The sequence below is a fragment of the Moschus berezovskii genome, chromosome 9 (genome assembly GCF_049115385.1).
Source record: "Moschus berezovskii isolate FMDL1 chromosome 9, NW_MosBer_1.0, whole genome shotgun sequence".
NCBI classification, from domain to species: Eukaryota; Metazoa; Chordata; class Mammalia; order Artiodactyla; family Moschidae; genus Moschus; species Moschus berezovskii.
The window spans coordinates 81,921,568-81,947,513 of NC_142468.1; the positions used below are offsets into that span (position 1 = coordinate 81,921,568).

Here is a 25,946-nt window from a genome sequence, read left to right on the forward strand (position 1 = left end):
TATTTCTTTCTTCTATACAATACTCTCCTTTTGCACTGCCTAACATACGAATCATGACAGTTCCAGAAAAACATTTATTTCTGCTTCATTGACTATGCCAAAGCCTTTGACTGTGTGGATCACAATAAACTGTGGAACATTCTGAAAGAGATGGGAATCCCAGACCACCTGACCTGCCTCTTGAGAAACCTGTATGCAGGTCAGGAAGCAACAGTCAGAACTGGACATGGAACAACAGACTGGTTCCAAATAGGAAAAGGAGTATGTTAAGGCTATATATTGTCACCTTGCTTATTTAACTTATATGCAGAGTACATCATGAGGAACGCTGGGCTGGAAGAAGCACAAGCTGGAATCAAGATTGCCGGGAGAAATATCAATAACCTCAGATATGCAGATGACACTACCCTTATGGCAGAAAGGGAAGAGGAACTCAAAAGCCTCTTGATGAAAGTGAAAGAGGAGAGTGAAAAGGTTGGCTTGAAGCTCTACATTCAGAAAACAAAGATCATGGCATCTGGTCCCATCACTTCATGGGAAATAGATGGAAAAACAGTGGAAACCGTGTCAGACTTTATTTTTTGGGGCTCCAAAATCACTGCAGATGCTGATTGCAGCCATGAAATTAAAAGATGCTTACTCATTGGAAGGAAAGTTATGACCAACCTTGATAGAATATTAAAAGGCAGAGACATTACTTTGCCAGCCAAGGTCTGTCTAGTCAAGGCTATGGTTTTACCCATGGTCATGTATGGATGTGAGAGTTGGACTGTGAAGAAAGCTGATCGCCAAAGAATTGATGCTTTTGAACTGTGGTGTTGGAGAAGACTCTTGAGAGTCCCTTGGACTGCAAGGAGATCCAACCAGTCCATTCTAGAGGAGATCAATCCTGGGTGTTCATTGGAAGGACTGATGCTAAAGCTGAAACTCCAATACTTTGGCCACCTCATGCGACGAGTTGACTCACTGGAAAAGACTCTAATGCTGGGAAAGGCTGGGGGCAGGAGGAGAAGGGGACAACAGAGAATGAGATGGCTGGATGGCATCACCAACTCTGTGGACATGAGTTTGAGTGAACTCCGGGGGTTGGCGATGGACAGGGAGGCCTGGCGTGCTGTGATTCATGGGGTCACGGAGAGTCGGATACGACTGAGCGACTGAACTGAACATACGAATCCTTTGCACTATGCATTCTTGCTTCTTAACATCAATTTCTAAACTTCAGCCACCAACCTTATTCTATATTTTTGAATGGCTTCTTCGGTTTATTAGGTTGAAGCAAAAGTAACGGCACCTTTTGCATTATTGAAATTTGCCATTTGATATTGGAATACATTCTAAATAAATGTGGTTATGTTATATATCATTTTAACTCACAATTCTTGTTTTTTGCTAATGATTTATTACTTGTTTATTTTATATTTATTTTAAACTATGGAAATGATACTAGACAAAAAGCAAATTTGAGCGATTTTCTCATCTGAGTTCAAAACGGCTCGTAAAGCAGTGGCAACAACTCACAACATCAACAATGAATCTGGCCCAGGAACTGCTAACAAACATACAGTGCAATGGGGGTTCAAGAAGTTTTGCAAAGGAGACAAGAGCCTTGAGGATGAGTAGCCTAGTGGCTTGTCATTGAAGTTGACAATGACAAGTGACAGCCATCATTGAAAATGATCCTCTTACAACTATACGAGAAGCTGCTAAAGAATTCAACATCAACCATTCTATGGTCATTCAGCATTTGAAGCAAATTAAAAAGGTGAAAAAACTTGGTAAGTGGTGCCTCATGAGCTGACTGGAAATTAAAAAAAAATCGTCATTTTAGTGTTGTCTTCTCTTAATCTAGGCAGCAACAACAAACTATTTCTTGATCAGACTGTGACATGTGATGAATAGTGCATTGTACAGGACAAGCGACGATGACCAGCTCAGTGCTGGACCAAGAAGCAGCTCCAAAGCACTTCCCAAAGCCAAACATGCACCCAAAAATGGCCACGGTCACTGTTCGGTGGTCTGCAGCTGGTCTGATCCACTACAGCTTTCTGAATCCTGGCAAAACCATTGTATCTGAGAAGTATGCTCAACAAATTGATCAGATGCACTGAAAACTGCAATGGTGGCAGCTGGCACTAGTCAATAGAAAGGGCCCAATTCTTCTCCATGACAACACCCGACTGTACCTTGCACAGCCCACACTTCCAAAGTTGAACAAATTGGGCTACAAAGTTTTGCCTCAACCACCATATTTACCTGAGCTCTCACCAACTGACTATCACTTCTCCAAGCATCTAGACAACTTTTTGCAGGGAAAATACTTCCACAACTAACAAGATGAAGAAAATGCTTTCCAAGAGTTCACTGAAGCCCGAAGCATGGATTTTTATGCTGCAGGAATAAACAAATTCATTTCTCATTGGCAAAAATGTGTTAATTGCAATGATCCTCATTTTGATTAATAAAGATGCGTTTGAGTCTAGTCATGCTGCAGTCCATGGGGCTGCAAAGAGTCGGACACGACCTGGCAAGTGAACAACAATAATGATTTAAAATTCATTGTCTGAAATCATAATTATGTTTGTATCAACCTAATATTATCTTTTGCTGAACTCCCTTTCTACAAGAGAAATCTTCACATTAAACTAATGTCTTACTTATCTATACCTCCATACATCAGGAGCAATTTGGGTCTACAAGGAACATTTCATCTATTTTAACTCTCTCTAATGGAAGCAAAGCCTATTCCTATTTCTTATTCCCTCCCTAACTAAATGGAAAATATCTTTATTCAGTATTACCATTTTCTAATTACTGGGCTATTTCATTTTTTTATTACCTGAAAAATTCGTACTTATTTATAATAACTTTCAAACCACAAGCTGCCATTATCTATTAATACTAACACCTACTATTTTATCAGCAGCTAACTGCTATCAGTATCCAACTGACATTTTTCTTTTCCACGTCCATCATTCCTACAGACTTCAATATCCATATTGTAGCTTCTGCAAATACTTCAGTTTCAAGATTAATCAAATTTTCAGATTCTGTGGCTCTCTGGCTCTCATCAATAATTTGCAAATAAGGTCAATTCTATGAAACGGGCTTCCCTGGTGGCTCATAGGGTAAAGCATCTGCCTGCAATGCGGGAGACCCGGGTTCGATTCCTGGTTCGGGAAGATCACCTGGAGAAGGAAATGGCAACCCACTCCAGTACTCTTGCCTGGAGAAGCCCATGGACGGAGAAGCCTGGTTAGGTTACAGTCCATGGGGTCTCAAAGAGTCGGACATGACTGAGCGACTTCACTTTGACTTTAAGAAATTAACTACCACAAAGCTTCTCTGACTTTAAGTCATTAGTCATCCTCAGACAAGATCCTGACCTTGGCTCAATACTACTATGATTAACTGGTCTTCAATACCAAAATTTTTGCACTTCTTTCATCTCCTCAGCATCTACCTTGGGTTACTAAAGATTTGCTTTCATCTCCCTAACCATTCAGTTGCTTAGTACTATCAAACAGCAATTTTCAACCTTTTTTTTTTTTTTAAGCAAATAACCAACATATAAAACTGATGAAAACAAAAGCTCCTCTGGGTAAAAAAAGTGGCCTTCCCCCTTCCCTGCCCAACCAAGGACAGATTGTCCATACTGAAGCACCTTTAAGGGGTATCTATGACTAGCTGACTCACTGGAAAAGACTCTGATCCTGGGAAAGGTTGGGGGCGGGAGGAGAAGGGGACGACAGAGAATGAGATGGCTGGATGGCATCACCGACTCTGTGGACATGAGTTTGAGTGAACTCCAGGAGTTGGTGATGGACAGGGAGGCCTGGCGTGCTGTGATTCATGGGGTTGCAAGGAGTCGGACACGACTGAGTGACTGAACTGAACTGAACTGACATGGTTTGAAACATTGTCCTGATACAAATCTCCCATCCCTGTCAGACCAGTCTCTCTCTCACCAACACTCATTATCTATTACGCTAATTCCATCTTTGGGTCTTATACATTCCTGCTTTCATTATCCCTGCAATTATCCAAATTAACCATATTAATAACAACAGCTATTATTGATTTTTTGCTACTAAGCACAGTGCTAACATACATTTTCTAATTTAAATCTCACAATCATGTGCTTGTGTAACAACATCCATGTTACAGAGGAAAGAGATGTGCAGAAATTGATAAGTAATTTATTTCAAGTCATCAAACTAATAATGAATAGAAAAACAAGATCAGAACCTTTATTTTCAGTATGTATTTATATCTTGTTTTTGTGTGTGTTAAGTTGCTTCAGTCCCGTCCGACTCTGCAAGCCTATGGACTATAGCCCACCAAACTCCTCTTTTATGGGGTTCTCAAGTCAAGAATACTGGAGTAGGTTGCTATTTCCTCCTCCAAGGGATCTTCTTGACCCCAGGGATTGAACCCACGTCTTCTGCATTAGCAGGTAGGTTCTTTACCACTAGCGCCATCTATCTGGACCTAAATGGTTAATTAAATCTTACTGAAGAGTGTGTGTGTGGCCCGGGTTAGGGGAGGGGAGTGTTGAGGTTGGGCAGCGGGCATTCAGTCTTACTAGCAATTATAATAAAATGTTTTAAATAAAAACACTGAATACTTAAAATGAGAGCTTGTTATTATCATTTCAATGACACACAATGAAAGAAGCGTGTGCTTCTAAAAATTACTTAAAGTCACAGATAATTTAGTCTTGGTAATTTAGTGAAAGTATTACTACACCTACAGAGATCCTTAGGTTGGCAATTCTGATGTGTAGTCGAAGCAAGAAACTATGGCCCTTAGTGTACTTATTTCACCTTTACCCAGTATGTACTCTTAAAAATAAAATTTTGCAAAATAGCCATTTACAGGGAAATCAGTTGTTATGGCTCAATGGTGCCACAACTAAATTCATATGTTGTCGTCCTAACCTTCCTATACTCCAACCTATGACTGTATTTGGAGACATGGTCTTCACAGAGGTAATCGAGTTAAAGTGAGGTCATGATGATGGGCCCAGTCAGTATGTCAAGATGACCAGTGTCCTTACAGAAGAAGGAAGTTTGGACACGGACACTTACGAAGGAAGATAATGTGAAGACATGTGGAGCAGATGCTCATCCACAAGGCAAGGAAAGAAGTCTAGAACTGATCCTTCCCTCATGACCCTCATGGTTTCAGAAGAAACCAAACTTGCCAAAACCGTGATCTCACATTTTTAGCTCCCAGACCGTGGAGAAATAAATTTCTGCTGTTTAAGCCACAGGTGATGGAGTACTTTGGTGACGGCAGCCTTAGCAAACTAATGTATTAGTCTGTCACTGCTGCACTTTCCAGGTGACGCTAGTGTTACAGAATTCACCAAGATGCAAGAGACGTGGGTTTGATCCCTGGGTCAGAAGATCCCCTAGAGAGGAAATGGCAACCTGCTCCAATAGTCTTGCCTAGGAAATCCCATGGACAGAGGAGCCTGGCGGCCACAGACCATGCGGTCACTAAGAGTCAGACATGACAGAGCACACACACATCACTGTTGCTATATAGTCAAACATGAATAGTGTTTAAAGATATTTTTCAAATCCTCTACACAACTTGGTTGTGAATGCATGCCAATTTCCACTCCTTCCACCATCATTTTCATCCTTAAAATGCTATGTATTATTGACATGGAGACACGGACCATTTAAAAATTAAGAAGAATTCAAATCTGTATCTACCTTGTTTTAGTTTAAAGGGCTGTCTGCAAGCAAATGAAAGCTGATATGTAAGGTCTAATTTAATAGAAAAAAAGTATACTTTTTTTAATTAATGAGAAATAGAAGTTCAACCATCTTCATTTTTTAGAGAAATGAACATTAAATATTAAAGAGCCAAAAACTTAAAGTGTATCAAATATAAAGAGTTTCAAGTCTACTTTAGATAAAATTAAGTATTTTAAGAGGAATATGGGCTTCTGCTTCAGACAAAGATGGAACAACAAGCAGAGAATTTACCCTCTAGCATGAAATTTAAAAATTAGACAATTAAAAAATTAAAAAATAGGGAGGGGGGTTCAGGAGGGGGAACTTATGTAAACCCGGGGCAAATTCATATCAATGTATGGCAAAACCAACCAATATAATATTGTAAAATAAAAAAAAAATAAAAATAAATTATATTGTGCTAAACAAACAAACAAAAAAAAAATTAAAAAATATATGAAACAATGGTTTTCAAGACACTGGCTATCAGGCAACAAAGGACAGTGATCCCTAAGGGTTGGGGAACAAATGATGTGAGCCCTGTGACTGGTCCAGTCTATTGTGGTGAGGGTTTCCAAGCTGTGGAGTAAGGAACTCAGGAGGAGCCTGGTACTCTCTGAGGTGAGAAAGTGGAGCTGAAAATCCAGATAGACAAAAGTCACTAGAGTTCAGAAGGCTAAGTACTTAGGAGAAGAGACCTATACAGATAGAGAACTCTGGAGAGGGGCAGAAGGTTCCACTGAGAGTCTTGTGTAGAGTATTCATAGCACATATAAGTTGAGAAACTACAGAGGTCACAGAAAGAACCATCTGAAAGGATTCCAGGGAAGAGGACCCAAAGTCTATGTGGAGCAGGCAAAGTGTCTGTCCCTACAACACAGACCTGGGACAATACATAGGGAACTGGCTAGAGAATGCTGAGCTGCTTTGCCTCAGTACTGGGGAGAGATGGAAATACATTATTCTAGGTTTTTACACAATAAAAGAAGTGGTATATTACTCGAAGGTAGACTGTAATAACTTAAATGTGTATACTACAAACCCTGAAGTAGCCCCTGTAATAACAAATTTAACAAAAAGTCAACAAAGGAGATTAAAAAACAGAATTATAAAAAATATTCAATCCAAAAGAAGGTAGAGTAAGGGAAAAAGGAACAGAGAATAGAGAAAGAATATGTAAGAAGGGATGAGCTCACGTTCTTCTACTCGGTCATCTTGCAGGCAAGTTAACAAAAGAATATAAACCCATAAAACACATTTAATAAGACCAAAAACAAAACCATATCAGGCAACCTAGTCATACTGGGAATGAACTTAGCACTATTTAGTAATACTGTTATGAGTAGTTCATTTTTGCCTATACAGCAGATTAAGAGAAAAACTGAAGAACAGATACTACACCAGAAATATTCAGCAGTAACAAATGAAAAGTATCTTTAGAATTCTTATTACAGGTTAACTAAATATCATTTCTCTCTCTCTTAACTCTTAAAGGAAAATACCTCCCTAGAAATTACTTATATATGTACATGTCATTCCATTATTATTCTATTCCATTACCCAGACTTCTTCCTCTATGAGGAAAAAGGGCAGAGAAAAGGAAGGCAGACAGAGGAAGAGAAAGAGAGGAAAGAGGGAGAGGAAGAAGAGGAAGAGGGAGGGAAAAAAGACTGATTCCCGATGTGGAGAATTTAACATAAACATATGCTTGTCTCTTAAGACTTGTCATAGGGTACAATTTATTAGACATAATCATGTGAAAACCTCCGTATTATCAAGATGATATTACATTTTTAAATAAAGAGTTCAAAAATCATTTTAAAATCTTCAGTGACATCTGGTATGGGTGATCAGATTAATTAAGGTGCTATTAAAGTACACAAGTTGCGTGGACACTGAAATCTGTGACATTAGCGATGTGTAGCAAAAGTGACTATAATTACCTTCATCACTTAAAGACATTACCCTTTAAGATCAAGAGGCTTTAAATCCATTCATTCTCCAAGTAAAAATAGTGGAAATAGCCTAATTAACCTTTATCCCTTTGAAATTCATCCTTGGAGACAGCATCAGCACAGGCATCAAAGAACTTCTGTAGAGTATCAACTTGTCTACACAGTATATCTCTAAAGGTTTCCATTTCAGCCAGTTTCTCACGTAAACTGTGGCCCTTCTGCAACACAGAAAATGGGGGTATGGAATCCAAGTTAACAAAATTGAAATTTACTTAGTCCCATGAGATTTCATCATCTTTTAAGGAGTGTATCTTACTACTGAGGGCTTAGGGTAGGAAGAGTTGTCAAGTTCAATGTAGTATTTCCAGGGAAAGACTTGAAACGAATTAATTGTTTGACAGTGATAAGCCTGAAGGAAATGAGAGAAATAAGCCTGACAACTTGCTAATATTTAATATTTTCAAGTTAACATTGTGATGAAAAATTATGAAAAGATTTTCTTTCAAAAAACTATTAAATAAGTTCTGCTCACAGCATTCAGTACTAAACTCAACTTATGCTGCCTTAACTTAAAGCATTCATAATTACAAACCTTGAATGAGGAGGTGGATGTTGCAGAATAGCCACTTGCTCCGGATACCAATGACACCATTGAGCCATGTCGACGCAAGCTGGATTCAGATCCATATCCAGATTCAGTCTAAAAAGGAAAGTAAACTACATGAAAAAATTAAATAAAAAATACTTAACAAGAAAAAACTTTTTAACCATGTCAGGTGATGAACGTTAAGTAAACTTACTGTAGTAAGCATTTCACAATATATACATATATCAAATCTTTATGCTGTAAACTTTAAACTAATACAATGTTACGTGATCAATTATAAAACTGGAAAAAATACTTGAGAAAACAAAAGTTTCCCTATAAACTAATAAGGTTATTGTAAAAAATTAAAAAATAAGGTTATTGGAACAATAATTAGAAATAAGAGTTCACTCAAGAAATATAGGCAATCCACTGGCATAAGCAATGTGTTTCAATTGCTAACTGCCATTAATTTAGAAATTTACTGACTACCAACTACATGCTGGGCTAGTGGGCTAACCGTTTATAATAGGAAAGCTACCTATTGTAGGTAAATCCAGAGAGACAGAAAGTGGAGTCGTGGTTATCAGGGAGCTAGGAAGACAGCAGAATGAGGTGTTAGAATCTACTAGGTTCAGAGCTGGATAAGATGAAGAAGTTCTGGAGATAGATGTGATGATGGTTGAGTAACAATGTGGACAAATTTAATGTCACAGAAATGTACAGTTAAAAAGCTAAAATTATAGATCGTCATACTTCACCATGGTAAAAAATTTTGGTAGAACAAGGACCAAAAGTATAAAAAAAAAAGGAAACTTTGAGTATTGTTTCTTTATGGACAAATTACTTATCCTGACATAGCTCAAATATCTCTGTCTCAATGAAGCCTTTCCTATTATTTCAGGTAGTTTCACTCTGTATTCTCAACCATTCTTAACCTATTATGATTATGGCATCTACGACTCAATTTTAATAGTTATATTTCATTACTATTCCTGGACTACTGGACTTGGACCTTCTGTAAGACAGTTGCAATTTTTTCCATCTTTGGAGCGACCTTAACAGTTCATGACACAAAGAAAATCCCCAATTTTCCCAACCTATTTTGTCATCACATGATAAAAGGCTTCATTTAGACTCAGCACTGTGATCTAATTTTGAAGAACTGCTACTCTTTCAGTTCAGTTCAGTTGCTCAGTCATGACCGACTCTTTGCAACCCCATGAATCACAGCACGCCAGGCCTCCCTATGGTCCCCAACCCCCGGGGCCACAGACTGGGACCAGTACTGTGGCCTGTTAGGAACCAGGCTGCAGAGCAGGAAGTGAGTGGCAGGTAAGTGGATGAAACCTCATCTGTATTTACAGCTGCTCCCCATTGCTGCAGTTGAATCATCCTGAAACCATCCTCTGATCCCGTCTGTGGAAAAATTACCTTCAAACAAACGGGCCCTTGGTGCCAAAAAGGTTGGGGACCCCTGCTTAAGAGTATCAATTTTGTATCTCATCCTCCCTAGGAAAGTGCAGTACTTACTTCCCTTGTGGCTCAAATAGTAAAGAATATGCCTGCAATGCAGGAGACCCGGGCTCGATCCCTGCATCAGGAAGATCCCCTGGAGAAGGAAACAGCAACACACTCCAGTAGTCTTTTGCCTGGACAATTCCCTGGACAGAGGAGCCTGGTGGGCTACATACAGTCCATGGGATCACAGAGAGTTGGACATGGCTGAGCTACTAATTTTCACTTTTCAAAAATATAGACAAAGGAATTGAACATTTGGAAAAAATAAGCTCCAAGTACCTAAAACCTGTTCAAGTATTTAGGGTCTCTGATTACTTTCTACTGTAGATTTTAGAAGTACTGTGCATAATTTTAATCCTAGTCATAAACTTAAGAAGTAAAATAATACCTAATCATTTTTAGCATCATACCTAGCATATGCTTCCCAAAGTCCAAGCTTCCAGAACATGCTGGTTGTTAAAGATTCAAAATAAAATTGTCATACTTTAATAATGATTGTTCATAAAACATTCTAGCTATAAAAGGTACTGCAATATGTTCTTAACTGTGAATTTACTAACCAATTACACATACACTTATGTTGTTCAGCTACTCAGTTGTGTCCAACTTTTTGTGACCCCATGGACCACAGCACACCAGGCTACCCTGTCCTTCACTATCTCCCAGAGTTTGTTTAAATTCATGTCCATTGAGTTGATGATGCCATTCAACCATCCCATCCTCTGTCACCCTCTTCTCCTCCTGCACTCCATAAAGTTATGATTAGATGGAATCAAAGCTCTTCTTGTATCTCCCTACACCACTCCCTATCTCAAAGCAAAGCAATATTTTAGTAATGAGGTAGAAATTACAAAGTAAGTATTTTGGGGCCAGGGAAACTATTAATGAAAGGATTATATAAACTGTACCTCAAGAAAACTGATTTAAAAAAAAAGACATAGTTAGTTCATGAGAAAAGCAGGCCAGGGTACAGTGGGGACACTAACTACAAAGATGTATTTTGGTGGGAATACCTTACAGTTGTCAAAACTCAAAGTGTCCAGTAAAATTGATACATTTTATAAATTGCACCTCAATAAAACAGCTAAAGAAAAAAAGGTAAGCTTGTTTCAGTATAACAGAATCCCAATAAAAGAGAATTCTAATTACAGAAATCATATAATTCATTAAAAAAATAAGACTTTTTTTAATCAAATAATGTCCTGGAACAAAGGCACTGGCCTAGGTTTCTTGTGGCTCTAGTTTCTGTTTCCCATCTGACAGGAATACTAACTTTCTGAGCACAGTGTTTCTACATTTTAACTGTTGTACTGTTTTGGTAAAGTTTTTCGTAGATTTAAATATAGAAGACTGGAATTAAAAATAAGAAAAACCTGTTGGACTAAATAGATTTAATGGACTATTAAATGCAATGGACTAGAAATATAAAGCACTTCAGAAGTCACTTATCTCAGATACTTGTATGTCATTCATTTCTAACCAGTAATTAATTCAAACTGTCCGTTTAAATATAAAGCTCATAATTTTCAGTCAAAATTTTGTTTTAAAACAATTTTAGATATTTATTTTAAAATATTTACAACAAAACAATTTGAAATTCAAATCTAAATGAATCTACCCTCTCCATTTACATGCTTTATATCAATGAGTCCTAAACAGAATAAGTCAAAACTTTAAGATCTTGAAACAAAATACAAACACTACAAAGCTTTACTAAACATTTTTTTACTCTAAAAGATACTTCTTATATTCTTGTCTGTTTCTTCAGGTTCCACTATTTCAAAACAGTAGTATCTCCTTACAACAAGGGCATGGCAGAACAAAAGACTCTAGCAATAATGTTGCTGTACATTTTAAGTAATGGATAGTAAATGAATGTTGAGTCTGAACATTTAGAATAACTTTCTATTTCTAACAAAGTTTCACTTAAATAAATTGTATTATAAATTATATGTATCATTCTAAGGGAAAAATACAGTATACTCATGAATATCAATTTCATTTTATTCTGTTTAAATAGTGGGGGTTCATTTGTCAGTAACTGCAATGGGACAACTTTAAAAATAATCGAAGTGCTTAACAAATATATATATGCACATACAAATGAATCCCCCTGTTTAAAAACCAGTCATTCTGAAAATGCCTATCATTCTGCTAACAATGCTGTCACTGCATCAAAGATTCCTAGGTACTATTATAATATTGAGAGTAATTCTATGATACAGACACAAAATGGAGTTATCTAAAATAATTTTGGGGAGTTGCAGAATAAAAATTTTTTAAACTGTCTTACTACTTTAAAGGAATAGCTACAAACTGTATAATTAAGCTTGACTGCCTTTCCTATTCACATGACACGGCTTGATTTGGTACTGGATTTCTCTCAAAAATCTATCAAACATATCAGTATTTTTCTTTTATTTTTAATAATTAAAATTGTATTATTTATTTATCTAGTTGGCTATGCTGAGTTTTATTTGTGGCATGGAGGATCTTTTTCATTTTGGGTTGCGGCATGCAAACTCTTAGCTGCATGTGAGATCTAGCTCCCTGACCAGGGATCGATTGAGGCTGGACCCCCCGCACTGGGAACACAATGTCTTAGTCAATGGATCACCAGGGAGGTCCCCCAGGGATATCAATATTTTAAAAACATTTTGTCACAGGGGCTAAAAATTATTCTAAAAGATATAAAACTATTCTGAAAAGTTGCAATGTTGTTGACATCTATTTGGGCTTTCTAAGATGTTCACCTTAAAGGCAACAATATTCATCCTTAATTTATCATCTGTGTTTTGAAGGTGGGGTGAGGAAAATGGGAAGAAATTTCTTTATGGTCACAATGGATATACACTGTTAAATGTTCTTAAAAATTGTAACATGCTTTCAAAATTCCACTGGTACAATTTTAGGGAAAATACATCAAAGGTACATAGCTTTTTTCTTAATCCCGCTTTTCCATAGGAAAAAAAGTAGAACTTATTTACAACCTCTAATCACCAAAATAGTATTTTTTAAAACATCGATTTCCATCTAAAATTAATAATGTGGAATTCAAATGCAGTCACTACAGGAATATTTCCCCCTTTTAACATATGTGCTTTAAAATTCCTTCACATAAGTTGCTTTACCAAAAAAACCATGATGGGATATCTGTGCTTGTAAGCAGTATTCATCAATGTGTTTTATAGAAACATAAAATGTCATTTTGGTTCAATGACATACTTACTGAACATGTCCTATATAGTACAAGGTGGGGTTCTTTTAAATATTACAGTAATGAGACCACACCTTTATTATAATACTCCTCCTCATTTTAGGGGGAGGAAAAAGCATAATATTTTGGCCACCAGAGGGGGTCAGTAGCACTTTCTAAGCAATATACTTGGAAAGTTGATACAAAGGTTACTATCGGTCAAAGTACGACAGTAACCTTCATACTAAATCCTTTACTTGTACCTTTACCTTCTGTATCTTGATTTTTTGAGAACATTGAAGATCACAATAAATTAAATCATACAGTTCAAAGTTACAAGTTTTAAAAAGGACCAGAAATGCCTAAGAACTAATTTGAAAAGAGAACTCTAGGGACTTCCCTGGTGGTCCACTGGTTAGGATATGCAGGGAGCGCAGGTTCGACCCCTGGCTGGGGAACTAAGATATCCCACACGCCACCACATGCCACATGTCACATTAGTTTGGCTCATTCACACAGGAGATAAACATCTATTCTCACTTTGCACAGTCTGTTCATCAGCCCATCTACACTCTGAAAACAGTGGCATAAAATACAAGAAAAAAGCTGGTTTATTTTTTCATAGCATGTGCCTTGTGAAAAGCTTATTCCTCTTCCTAACGATATTCCCCAGGAAGAAGCATACCAAAGAAACTGAGAAAGAAATGAACTTCCTCATGGTGTGAAGAATTCTCTGTTTAGTGCCACAGGTCCACCCCTGACGCTGTCCCTTTCCATTTTAATTATGGAGGAAGAGAAAAGAGAAGTAAGACTAAAGGTTACCAGAAGAACAGCAGAGCATTTTCCAGAAACGGAACCTCTAAAACTATTAATAAAACCAAACACGCCTGCTGTGGTGCCCGCATCCCCATATCTACTTTCAATATCATCTTAAAGCAAACCACATGAGAAGCAAGACACCAGAGCCAAGAAACAATGGAATCAACAGGATTGTGGCTTACAGTATCATCATAAGTTGCAATGCCAATAATTTTGTTTATGATTCTAGGAAAACAAATCATTAATATTTGCTGTAATAAAATTTGGTACAATTTCACACTTACATTAAAAATCTGTTCAGCCTTTCAAATATGGATGGATCCCCCTTCAGAAGCACTAGCCTCTGAAGTGCAAAGAACACAGTATCAGGGAGGACACAGGCTTGACTGTCACTGTCACAGCTAGACCAGTCAGTCATTACTTTCCTGAGCTTATTTTTGATATGATATGGCTAGTCTAGAACTACAATTCTCTATATCAAGTCTAAAACACCAAAACTAATGCTAAAATTTGGGCCTCCAGTGGAGGCCCAAATGTTCAACAAAGGTGTTTAACCAGCTAGAAAGATAAAACATAACACAATTTATTCAGAAAACTGACACTAACAATGTATCAGATGAGGAAGGGTTGAACCTACAACGATTTCCAGAAATTGCATTATCTCATAAGTCAAAGAAAATTTGAAATATACTTTAAAAAATTGTATTAAAGAAGATTTCATCCATTTCTGACTGCCTAGAACCCAGCAGCAATATGGTTAAATGAACAGAATATATTTGCTTACTCTCAAGATATTTTTCTCAAACCACAGTGGAATGCTTCCCAGTCATTCTTCTACCATAACTGAAAAACCACTATCTCAACCGATGAATGGATAAAGAAGTTGTGGTACATATATACAATGGAATATTACTCAGCCATAAAAAGGAACACATTTGAGTCAGTTCTAATGAGGTGAATGAACCTAGAGCCTATTATACAGAGTGAAGTAAGTCAGAGAAAGATAAATATCATACACTAACACAAATATACAGAATCTAGAAAAATGGTACTGGAGAATTTATCTGCAGGGCAGCAGTTGAAAAAGAGACACAGAGAACAGACTTAAGGACATGGGGAGAGGGTGAGATGTATGGAGAGAGTAACATGGAAACTGACATTACCGTATGTAAAATATACAGCCAACGGGAATGTGTTGTATGGCTCAGGAAACTCAAACAGGGGCTCTGCATCAACCTAGAGGGGTGGGATGGGGCAGGAGATGGGAGGGAGGTTCAAAAGGGAGGGGACATATGTATACCTATGGCTGATTCATGCTGAGGTTTGACAGAAAACAACACAATTCTGTAAAGCAATTATCCTTCAGTTAAAGAATAAATAAAACAATTATCAAATAAAATACCTCACTTGAAGGTCATTTATGGAACTTGGTTATTCATTCTTCATTTTCTTCTAATAAGCATGAGGCCTTCATTTACAGAAGTATCTAAGTAAGTAGTGTTGTAGTGAGATAAGGCTGGAAGGGTTAACGAAGGCCTTACTGCACATCCTATTTAAGTATTAAAAGAAGGCTAGAGGGGGTCGCACAGAGTCGGACACGACTGAAGCGACTTAGCAGCAGCAGCAGAGGGGTAGGAGAAACTAAGACACTGCCCATCACAATGCAGAGAACTACAGCAGTGCCCAGATACAGTGCGCTACGCAGAAGTAGACAGTGACAGCGGCGGCGCCCACCCTCCTTGATTTCAGACACTCCTCTCCTGTACGTATAATTGAAGACTTTGGACTCCGTAATACACACACAGTTTAATCTGTAGGGGAAATCAGACCTCTCAGAAAGCTACCAAGTACATTCTCTGCACCAAAAGTTTTCTTTAATGGGAATTTTAAGGCATTTATTAACTGACTGATTTCTGGTTGCACTGGGTCTTCGTTGTTGGGCACAGGCCTTTTCAAGCCACAGAGCGTGGGGGCCACTCTTCACTGCAGTGCACGGGCGTTTCTCGTTGTGGAAAACAGGCTCTGCGGCACATGGGCTTCAGGAGTTGCAGAAGGCTCAGAAGTTACGGCATACAGGCTTAGCTGCTTTGTGGCATGTGGAGTCTTCCTGGGCCAGGGATCAAACCTCTGTCCCCTGCAATTGGCCTGGTCGATTCCAACCCACTGTGCCACCAGTGAAGTCCACCAAAAGCTTTTTAAGAACCCAATCTGTGTCATAAAAGATGATTCCAAATAAACTAACTTTCACACTCTGAAATTCAGTCATTATCGTTTGTGCAAATCCTTCCCCTTGGAGGGAGTCAAGAAGCCCAGCTGTTCTTTCTTAATGACATTAAAATGGAGATAAGAAATAACAGATAAATCAAATGAGGCTGTATAAAGGCAAGTTGTTTAACAACATTTCCACTCTAGCTTGAGAAAACAAATACTAAAGGATAAGAGAGATCTTTCTTCTTTTGCCTTGAGAGGAGGGCTAATGAAAGAGTTGCACAATTTTACATGGATATTTTATATACAAATCCCACAGAGCCAAGCTGGATAAATTATAACACCAATACCAATAATAAAAGCTAATACTCAGGATACTTACTTTGTGCCAGGCATGATGTTAGAGCTTTAAGTGAATTATCTCATTTAATCCTTTTAAAAGCCTAAGTAAAATGGGTACTAATACTAACCCATTTTGTAGGTGATTTTATGTGATGAGTTGCACAATTAGTAAGTAAGGGAGCCAGGATTTAATTCCAGATTCAAGAGCCCATGATGTTAATCATTACTATACTGCCTCAACATCCAGATATTTTCCTTCTACTTCTTTTCAGTTCAGTTCAGTTGCTCAGTCGTGTCCAACTCTTTGCAACTCCAGATTTAAATCTGTCCATTTCACTATTTTCCCACTGCCATTTTCCAGTTGAGGTCACCTAGTATTTCATTTGGATAAATCCTTCAGATTTCTAACTACTTTTAGTTTAGTTCCTCTTGAAATCTTTACTAGTATAGCCAGGGTGGTTTTTTAAAAACAAACATCTGATACTTCACTTTCTGTTTTAACTCCTATTTGGCTCATATTTCTTCTTGGATCAAGTTCACACACTGCTTGTAAGTCCCTGTTAGAGGCAGAAGTACAATTAAACTAAACTACTGTCAGCCTCCTTATTCATTTATTATCTATTATTTAAAATGTGTTTAGTCAGTATTGCTGTAATAAACGGAGAAGGCAATGGCAAGCCACTCCAGTACTCTTGCCTAGAAAATCCCATGGACGGAGGAGCCTGGTAGGCTGCAGTCCATTGGGTCGCTCCGAGTCTGACATGACTGAGCGACTTCACTTTCACTTTTCACTTTCACACATTGGAGAAGGAAATAGCAACCCACTCCAATGTTCTTGCCTGGAGAATCCCAGGGACGGGGGAGCCTGGTGGGCTGCCGTCTATGGGGTCGCACAGAGTCAGACACGACTGAAGTGACTTAGCAGCAGCAGCAGCAGCTGTAATAAAGTCTTTTGTTCTAGCCTCTGTTTTTTGTAGGGAAATACCTGTTTTGAAATAGTGGAACTTGAAGAAGTAGACAAGGATATAAGAAGTGTGCTTTATAGTGAAGAAATCTTTAACAATACCTTGTAATATTTATATTACATTATAAGTGCTTAATAAGTATTAGCTACCATTCCTTCTTCACCTTTCCACCAAGTCAGGATATTCCTTAATATCTCTACTTGAGAAACACTTATACAGAGGAAAATAAATTTAAAAAGTAGCTAGCAGCAGATATAACAAAATACCAGCACTGCTCATTAGCTTTCTCAATTTCTGATTTGCCCTAGAAAAGGAGGCCAACGTATATTTGCTTTTAGAAGGAAGTTTCATAGGCATAAAGTAAAAAGGTCATAGTTACATTCTTTTTATGTAACTGCAAAGAGATGAGAGTGGCAAAATAATTAATGTTACTTTCTGAGACTCCTTTAAATGTCCCAAGAAGAGAAAACACAGTTTTAATATGTCGAAGTACTATTTGCTGCTGCTGCTGCTGCTGCTAAGTCACTTCAGTTGTGTCCAACTCTGTACGACCCCATAGATGGCAGCCCACCAGGCTCCTCTGTTCCTGGGATTCTCCAGGCAAGAACACTGCAGTGGGTTGCCATTTCCTTCTCCAATGCATGAAAGTGAAAAGTGAAAGTGAAGCCACTTAGTCGTGCCCGACTCGTAGTGACCCCATGGACTGCAGCCTACCAGGCTCCTCCGGCCATGGGATTTTCCAGGCAAGAGTACTGGGGTGGGCTGCCACCGCCTTCTCCGAGTAGTATCTTCAGGACTGTTGAAACGTTAAGATGGTATCTGGCCAGAGAACCTGAACTATTAATTCTTTCCTGCAAGGATCCTGAAAGAAATACATGCACATAAAACAATGGTCAGCAAATGAACATTCTTAATTATTCTGGGGCTTTGACCCCAAACCAAACTTTTCTAAAAAAGACATGCATTCTTTTCTCAGGGACTAAGGGAGGAACGAAATCTATTTCAAACACGAAAAGATCCTTGTAACTTACTGCTGAGTAAAGGAAAAACTACAAAGTAGTATGGAATCATTTATGTAAAACTCTAAGGTGTACATGCAAAGAAATTATCTGGAAGAATCTTTACCAAAGATGAAGAGTGGTCATTTCTATGTGGCCTGAATTTTCAATTTCTTTTATATAGTTTTCAGTATTGGCTGTATTGTTTGAATTATTTACAGTAATCGTGTATCACCTCCACAAAAATAAAAACAAAAAATGAAGTCAGAGAACACATGTTTAATCTATCTCACTTAGAAAAGGTTAAAAATTAATGAAGCTGGTAGAGACGAAGAGCAGAGAAAAGATGATCTACATGTTTTGTAGATGGAATGAATGTCAGTCTGGGAAATAAGCTGACAACATGCAACAAAACTGCTAATAGCCTTAAGTACAGAAGTCCTACTTCTGAGAATCCTTTATGAGGACACAAATTACCGGAAAATACTTTATGTAGGAAGGGAGTAAATACTAAATGCAAAAAATAACTGAAACAATCTAGGGCCTAAGAATAAGCAAACAAGTACCAAAATTAAAATATAATGAAATATTAATGAAGTTGTGTTATAAGGAGAAAATGATGTTAGAGTTAAGAAAAAACAACAGGATATAAACTTTGTTATTTCCATAAAGTTATAGGGGCAATGTACAGAAAATAAGAAGGAATACACCAAAATGAAGAACTGCCTTGGTTATAAGACTGATGGTAATTTTGTAACTTTTTCCTTATAATTAATTAAAGTTACTTTTAAAAACCCAGGGCAAGGGGAGCCAATGAAATCTGATCAATACAACTATTTGCAGGAATGGTTTTAAAAGACTTAAGAATTTTTAGATCTAACTGTACGGAGAAGATTCTTTTTTTTAAGGAGACTGATGATTTATTCCTTAGTATTCAACTATGCACTTATGAGAAAAAAACTGGAATTAACTACAAAGCGGGGTGTATTACAAAAAATTGAGGTTGTGGTTCTTGGAATGTTACCACTCACTAATCAATGTTCTCATAATCCGTTCAATCTCACTTTTATGCAAAATGGGAATACTAACTACACTGAAAGACTTCCAACAGGATTCAGTGATAACACTGGCTAGTTACAGTCTATCCTACAGATCAAGGTGGGTGCTACTGAGGAAAACAAGGGGCTAGGAAATAAACATTGATATACACATATTCCTGCCAATGATCACGTCTTGTCTGTCAATAACATGAACTTGCTATATGACTGAAAAATGAAATTTTTTTTTTTGAGGATAACACTTTAACTTAAAGAACATTCATCTACTTTGCTACCTATGATTCTTAACACAATGCTGTTTTTCATACCTCAATACCACATAAGCCGAGAATATCTATCACACAATTAAGAAAATGGAAGCAAAACTGTTTTTAAGGTATTTGGTAAAAAGGCATGTTTGATGAAAAAGAATAGTTTTATGCACCTTGATTTTTTGAGAAACATTTTCTTCCAGTGAATGTTCAATATACTCAGCAAGAAAAATAAGTAAATAGTTTCCACTGCTGTCAATATGCATAAGCCATGCCACCCACCACAACGTTTCCATATCAGATACAGCAAAAGCAGAAGCACATATGTCCAGATGACTGTCAGAAATCCTCCCTTCTGATTACATAAAAATTCAAATACTGAACACTGTTTAAAAAAAAAAAAGACTTTAATAGTACAAAGCTTCATTTCTCTTTAATATTTTCTAAAACTAGCAATATGCAACCGTTATTCAACTCCAGGTTAACTGTCCTTTTCCCCCTCATCTTTCTTATCTAAAGAAACATGCTGAAAGCAATTTACCGGCTAAAAAAGATATAAGGAATCAGCTAAAAATCTAGTAATATTTACCTAAATTCTTAGTAGCAAATATGTGACAAGCATTACAACAACTTGAAAGTTTGGTAAACTCTATACATCTTCAAGAAATTTAGATACACCAAGGGAACATTTCAAGCAAAGATAAGACTCAATAAAGGACAGAAATGGTATGGACCTAACAGAAGCAGAAGATATTAAGAAGAGGTGGCAAGAATACACAGAAGAACTATACAAAAAAGATCTTCATGACCCAGATAACCACGATGGTGTGATCACTCACCTAGAGCCAGACATCTTGGAATGCAAAGTCAAGTGGGCCTTAGGAAGCAACACTACAAACAAAGCTAGTGGAGGTGATGGAATTCCAGTTGAGCTATTTCAAATCCTGAAAGACGATGCTGTATAAAGTGCTGCACTCAGTTCAGTTCAGCTCAGTTCAGTCGCTCAGTCGTGTCCGACTCTCCGCGACCCCATGAATTACAGCACGCCAGGCCTCCCTGTCCATCACCAACTCCCGGAGTTCACTCAAACTCATGTCCATCGAGTCGGTGATGCCATCCAGCCATCTCATCCTCTGTCGTCCCCTTCTCCTCCCGCCCCCAATCATTCCCAGCATCAGAGTCTTTACCAGTGAGTCAGCTCGTCGCATGAGGTGGCCAAACTATTGGAATTTCAACTTTAACATCAGTCCTTCCAACGAACACCCAGGATTGATCTCCTCTAGAATGGACTGGTTGGATCTCCTTGCAGTCCAAGGGACTCTCAAGAGTCTTCTCCAGCACCACAGTTCAAAAGCATCAGTTTTTCGGCGATCAGCTTTCTTCACAGTCCAACTCTCACATCCATACATGACCACTGGAAAAACCATAGCCTTGACTAGACAGACCTTGGTTGGCAAAGTAATGTCTCTGCTTTTTAATATGCTATCTAGGTTGGTCATAACTTTCCTTCCACGGAGTAAGTGTCTTTTAATTTCATGGATGCAATCAGCATCCGCAGTGATTTTGGAGCCCCAAAAAATAAAGTCTGACACTGTTTCCACTGTTTCTCCATCTATTTCCCCTGAAGTGATGGGACCAGATGCCGTGATCTTTGTTTTCTGAATGCTGAGCTTCAAGCCAACCTTTTCACTCTCCTTTTTCACTTTCATCAAGAGGCTTTTGAGTTCCTCTTCCCTTTCTGCCATAAGGGTGATGTCATCTGCATATCTGAGGTTATTAATATTTCTCCCAGCAATCTTGATTCCAGCTTGTGTTTCTTCCAGCCCAGTATGCCAGCAAATTTGGAAAACTCAGCAGTGGCCACAGGACTGGAAAAGGTCAGTCTTCATTCCAATCCCAAAGAAAGGCAGTGCCAAAGAATGTTCAAACTACCGCACAATTGCACACATCACACGCTAGCGTAGTAATGGTCAAAATTCTCCAAGCAGGCTTCAACAGTACATGAACCGTGAACTTCCAGATGTTCAAGCTGGTTTTAGAAAATGCAGATGAACCAGAGATCAAACTGCCAACATCCGCTGGATCATTGAAAAAGCAAGAGATTTCCAGAAAAATATCTACTTCTGCTCTATTGACTACGTCAAAGCCTTTGACTGTGTGGATCATAACAAACTGTGGAAAATTCTTCAAGAGACGTGAATACCTGACCTCGGATATGCCTCCTGAGAAATCTGTATGCAGGTCAAGAAGCAACAGTTAGAATGGGACATGGAACAACAGACTGGTTCCAAATCGGGAAAGGAGTACGTCAAGGCTGTATATTGTCACCCTGCTTATTTAACTTCCATGCAGAGTACATCATGAGAAACGCTGGGCTGGATGAAGCACAAGCTGAAATCAAGATTGTTGGCAGAAATATCAATAACCTCAGATATGCAGATGACACCACCCTTATGTCAGAAAGTGAAGAACTAAAGAGTTTCTTGATGAAAGTGAAAGAGAGAGGACAATGAAAAAGCTGGCTTAAAACTCAATATTCAGAAAACTAAGACCATGGCATCCAGACCCATCACTTCATGGCAAATAGATGGGGAAACAATGGAAACAGTGACAGATTTTATTTTGGGGGGCTCCAAAATCACTGCAGATGGTGACTGCAGCCATGAAATTAAAAGATACTTTGTCCTTGGAAGAAAAGCTATGACTTTGTTAACAAAAGGTCCATCTAGTCAAAGCTACGGTTTTTCCAGTAGCCATGTATGGATGTTAGTTGGTCTATAAAGAAAGCTGAGAGCCAAAGAATTGATGCTTTTGAACTGTGATGTTGGAGAAGACTCGAGAGTCCCTTGGACTGCAAGGAGATTAAACCAGCCAATCCTAAAGGAAATCAGTCCTGAATATTCATTGGAATGACTGATGCTGAAGCTGAAACTCCAACATTTTGGCCCCCTGATGCAAAGAACCAACTCATTGGAGAAGACCCTCATGCTGGGAAAGACTGAAGGCGGGAGAAGGGGACGACAGAGGATGAGATGTTTGCATGGCATCACCGACATGATGGACATGAATTTGAGTCAACTCCGGGAGTTGGTGATGAACAGGGAAGCCTGGCGTGCTGCAGTCCATGGGGTCTCAAAGAGTTGGACATGACTGAACAACTGAACTGAAGTGATGATATCAATACCTGTAAGACCTTTTCAAATTTTCAATATTCACCTGACCATGACAACCCGCTCAAGTCTTCTTGCCTGGGAAATCCCATGGACAGAGGAGCCTGATGAGCTATAACAGTTCATGGGGTCACAAAGAGTCAGACACGATTTAAGTGACTAAACCACCATGCTCAGCTTTAGGAGATAGTACAAAATTGTTTTACCAGTTTAATATCTGTTGCACATCATCCTCATCAACATTTGGTATTAACTCTTTTATTTTTTAAGCTACTCAGGCATATGGTGGTATCACTGTGCTCCCTGACATCTAATGGCATTGACTGTTGACTACCTTTTCATATGCTCATTACCCATTTGGATATGCTCTTTATGAAGTAGCAGATCAAGTCTCTTGGCGTTTTTTAAAAAACTGCGCTGTGGAAACTTTTCTCATTAATTTGTAAGACCCTCCCTGCCTTTTTGACATAAAATGTTGTCAAGTTATTTCTCCTCAACTGGCCATATGGTTAATAAGATTAGCTACCTAAATATCTTCTTGGTTCACTGTTCTTGTAAAATCCTGATTCCTCCTTTAATAAATGGTAAAAGATAAACACCTTCCTAAACAGAAGAACCTGGCTGAAAACTACAAATCAATGACATTTATTCCCTCTTTTTAAGATTAGAAACTTCATTAAGTATTTAGGCAACATATTAGAATGTGAAGTCAAGTGGGCCTTAGAAAGCATCACTACGAACAAAGCTAGCAGTGATGGAATTCCAGTTATCTCAAATCCTGAAAGATGATGCTGTGAAAGTGCTGCACTCTATATGCCAGCACATTTGGAAAACTCAGCAGTGGCCACAAGACTGGAAAAAGTCAGTCTTCATTCCAATCCCAAAGAAAGGCAATGCCAAAGAATGCTCAAACTACCACACAATTGCACTCATCTCACACGCTACTAAAGTCATGCTCAAAATTCTCCAAGCCAGGCTTCAGCAATACGTGAACTGTGAACTTCCAGATGTTCAAGCAGGTTTTAGAAAAGGCAGAGGCACCAGAGATCAAAATGCCAACATCCGCTGGATCATGGAGAAAGCAAGAGAGTTTCAGAAAAACATCTATTTCTGCTTCATTGACTATGCCAAAGCCTTTGACTGTGTGGATCACAATAAACTGTGGAACATTCTGAAAGAGATGGGCATACCAGACCACCTGACCTGCCTCTTGAGAAACCTGTATGCAGGTCAGGAAGCAACAGTTAGAAATGGACATGGAACAACAGACTGGTTCCAAATAGGAAAAGGAGTACGTCAAGGCTGTTTATTGTCACCCTGCTTATTTAACTTATATGCAGAGTACATTATGACAAACACTGGGCTGGAAGAAGCACAAGCTGGAATCAAGATTGCCGGGAGAAATGTCAATAACCTCAGATATGCAGATGACACCATCCTTATGGCAGAAAGTGAAGAGGAACTCAAAAGCCTCTTGATGAAAGTGAAAGAGGAGAGTGAAAAGGTTGGCTTGAAGCTCAACATTCAGAAAACAAAGATCATGGCATCTGGTCCCATCACATCATGGGAAATAGATGTAAAAACAGTGGAAACAGTGTCAGACTTTATTTTTTGGGGCTCCAAAATCACTGCGGATGCTGATTGTAGCCATGAAATTAAAAGACGCTTACTCCTTGGAAGGAAAGCTCCTAGATAGTATATTAAAAAGCAGAGACATTACTTTGCCAACAAAGGCTCTGGTTTTTCCAGTAGTCATGTATGGATGCGAGAGTTGCACTGTGAAGAAAGCTGAGCACCGAAGAATTGATGCTTTTGAACTGTGGTGCTGGAGAACTCTTGAGAGTCCCTGGGACTGCAAGGAGATCCAACCAGTCCATTCTAAAGGAGATCAGTCCTGGGTGTTCATTGAAAGGACTGATGCTAAAGCTGAAACTCCAATGCGATGAGTTGACTCACTGGAAAAGACTCTGATGATGGGAAGGATTGGGGGTGGGAGGAGACGGGGACGACAGAGAATGAGATGGCTGGATGGCATCACCGACTCGATGGACATGAGTTTGAATGAACTCCGGGAGTTGGTGATGGACAGGGAGGCCTGGCGTGCTGTGATTCATGGGGTCACAAAGAGTCGGACACGACTGAGCGACTGAACTGAACTGATGGAAGCACAAAGTGCAGATGAATTCAGGTGAATTCAGCTTTTGACTGCAACAAAATTACAGGCAACAGAAACTGAAAAAGTTATTTTAAAAGCCTTTGATACAAGTATTTTTATTCTAAAACAGTAAGAATATTAAAGAGAGTATCTTGCTTTCTTCCTTGATTTCACTAACCTTAAAAATAATGGTAGTTAGACATTATCTATATTTAAGTGTTAAAACATTTTACTAACCATTATGGATTGTTGCCTTTTCATCCTGTCCATGGGAAAAGGCAATAGTCCATAATGGAGACAGGGACGACAGAGGATGATATGATTGGATGGCATCACTGACTCAACGGACATGAGTTTGAACAAGCTTTGAGAGTTGGTGATGGACAGAGAGGCCTGGCATGCTGCATTCCATGGGGTTGCAAAGAGTTGGACATGACTAAGTGACAGAACTGAACTGACAGATTATTGCAAGCAATCTAGCAAGTAACTCCCACTGTTAGAATCAACCAAATTCCTCATTTTAAGAAGAGAAACATCCAGAGACTTAATAAATGATGGTTAATAAAGTTCAGTTGTTATACCACCTACTTGGGTTTTTCTACAACTTATCTGAGAAAATGGCAAAGCCCTGACTACTCCAACTGCTAGTACTAGGTCTGCACTTCCCTCAACAATGAAAGGTGGCGCTAGTGGTAAAGAACCTGCCTGCCAATGCAGAAGACAAAAGAGATGCAGGTTCAATCCCTGGGTTGGGACGATCCCCTGGAGGAGGAAATGGCATCCCACTCCTGTATTCTTGCTTGGAAGATCCCACGGACAGAGGAACCTGGTGGGCTGTAGTCCATGGGATTGCAGAGTTGGACACGACTGAAGTGACTAAGCACAGTTAGAATATAAAGGAAAAGTAAAATTTGATTCCATCTTCTTCCTTTCATCACTGTGGTGAGATGCAAATAAGGTAAAAGAAAAACT

At 38.6% G+C, this 25,946-nt stretch overlaps 1 protein-coding gene across 3 annotated transcripts in view; it reads right to left on the reverse strand.

The window, feature by feature from the left end:
- Nucleotides 1–25,946, reverse strand: part of CERT1 (ceramide transporter 1) — a 134,892-nt gene that overhangs the window by 54,623 nt on the left and 54,323 nt on the right. For all 3 annotated transcript variants that reach the window (XM_088839877.1, XM_055436302.2, XM_055436301.2), the window contains 2 exons: nt 8,298–8,405; nt 7,785–7,923 (listed from right to left, as the gene is read on the reverse strand). In XM_088839877.1, coding sequence (XP_088696003.1) covers nt 7,785–7,923; nt 8,298–8,405 — 247 coding nt within the window. The remainder of the gene's footprint in view (nt 1–7,784; nt 7,924–8,297; nt 8,406–25,946) is intronic.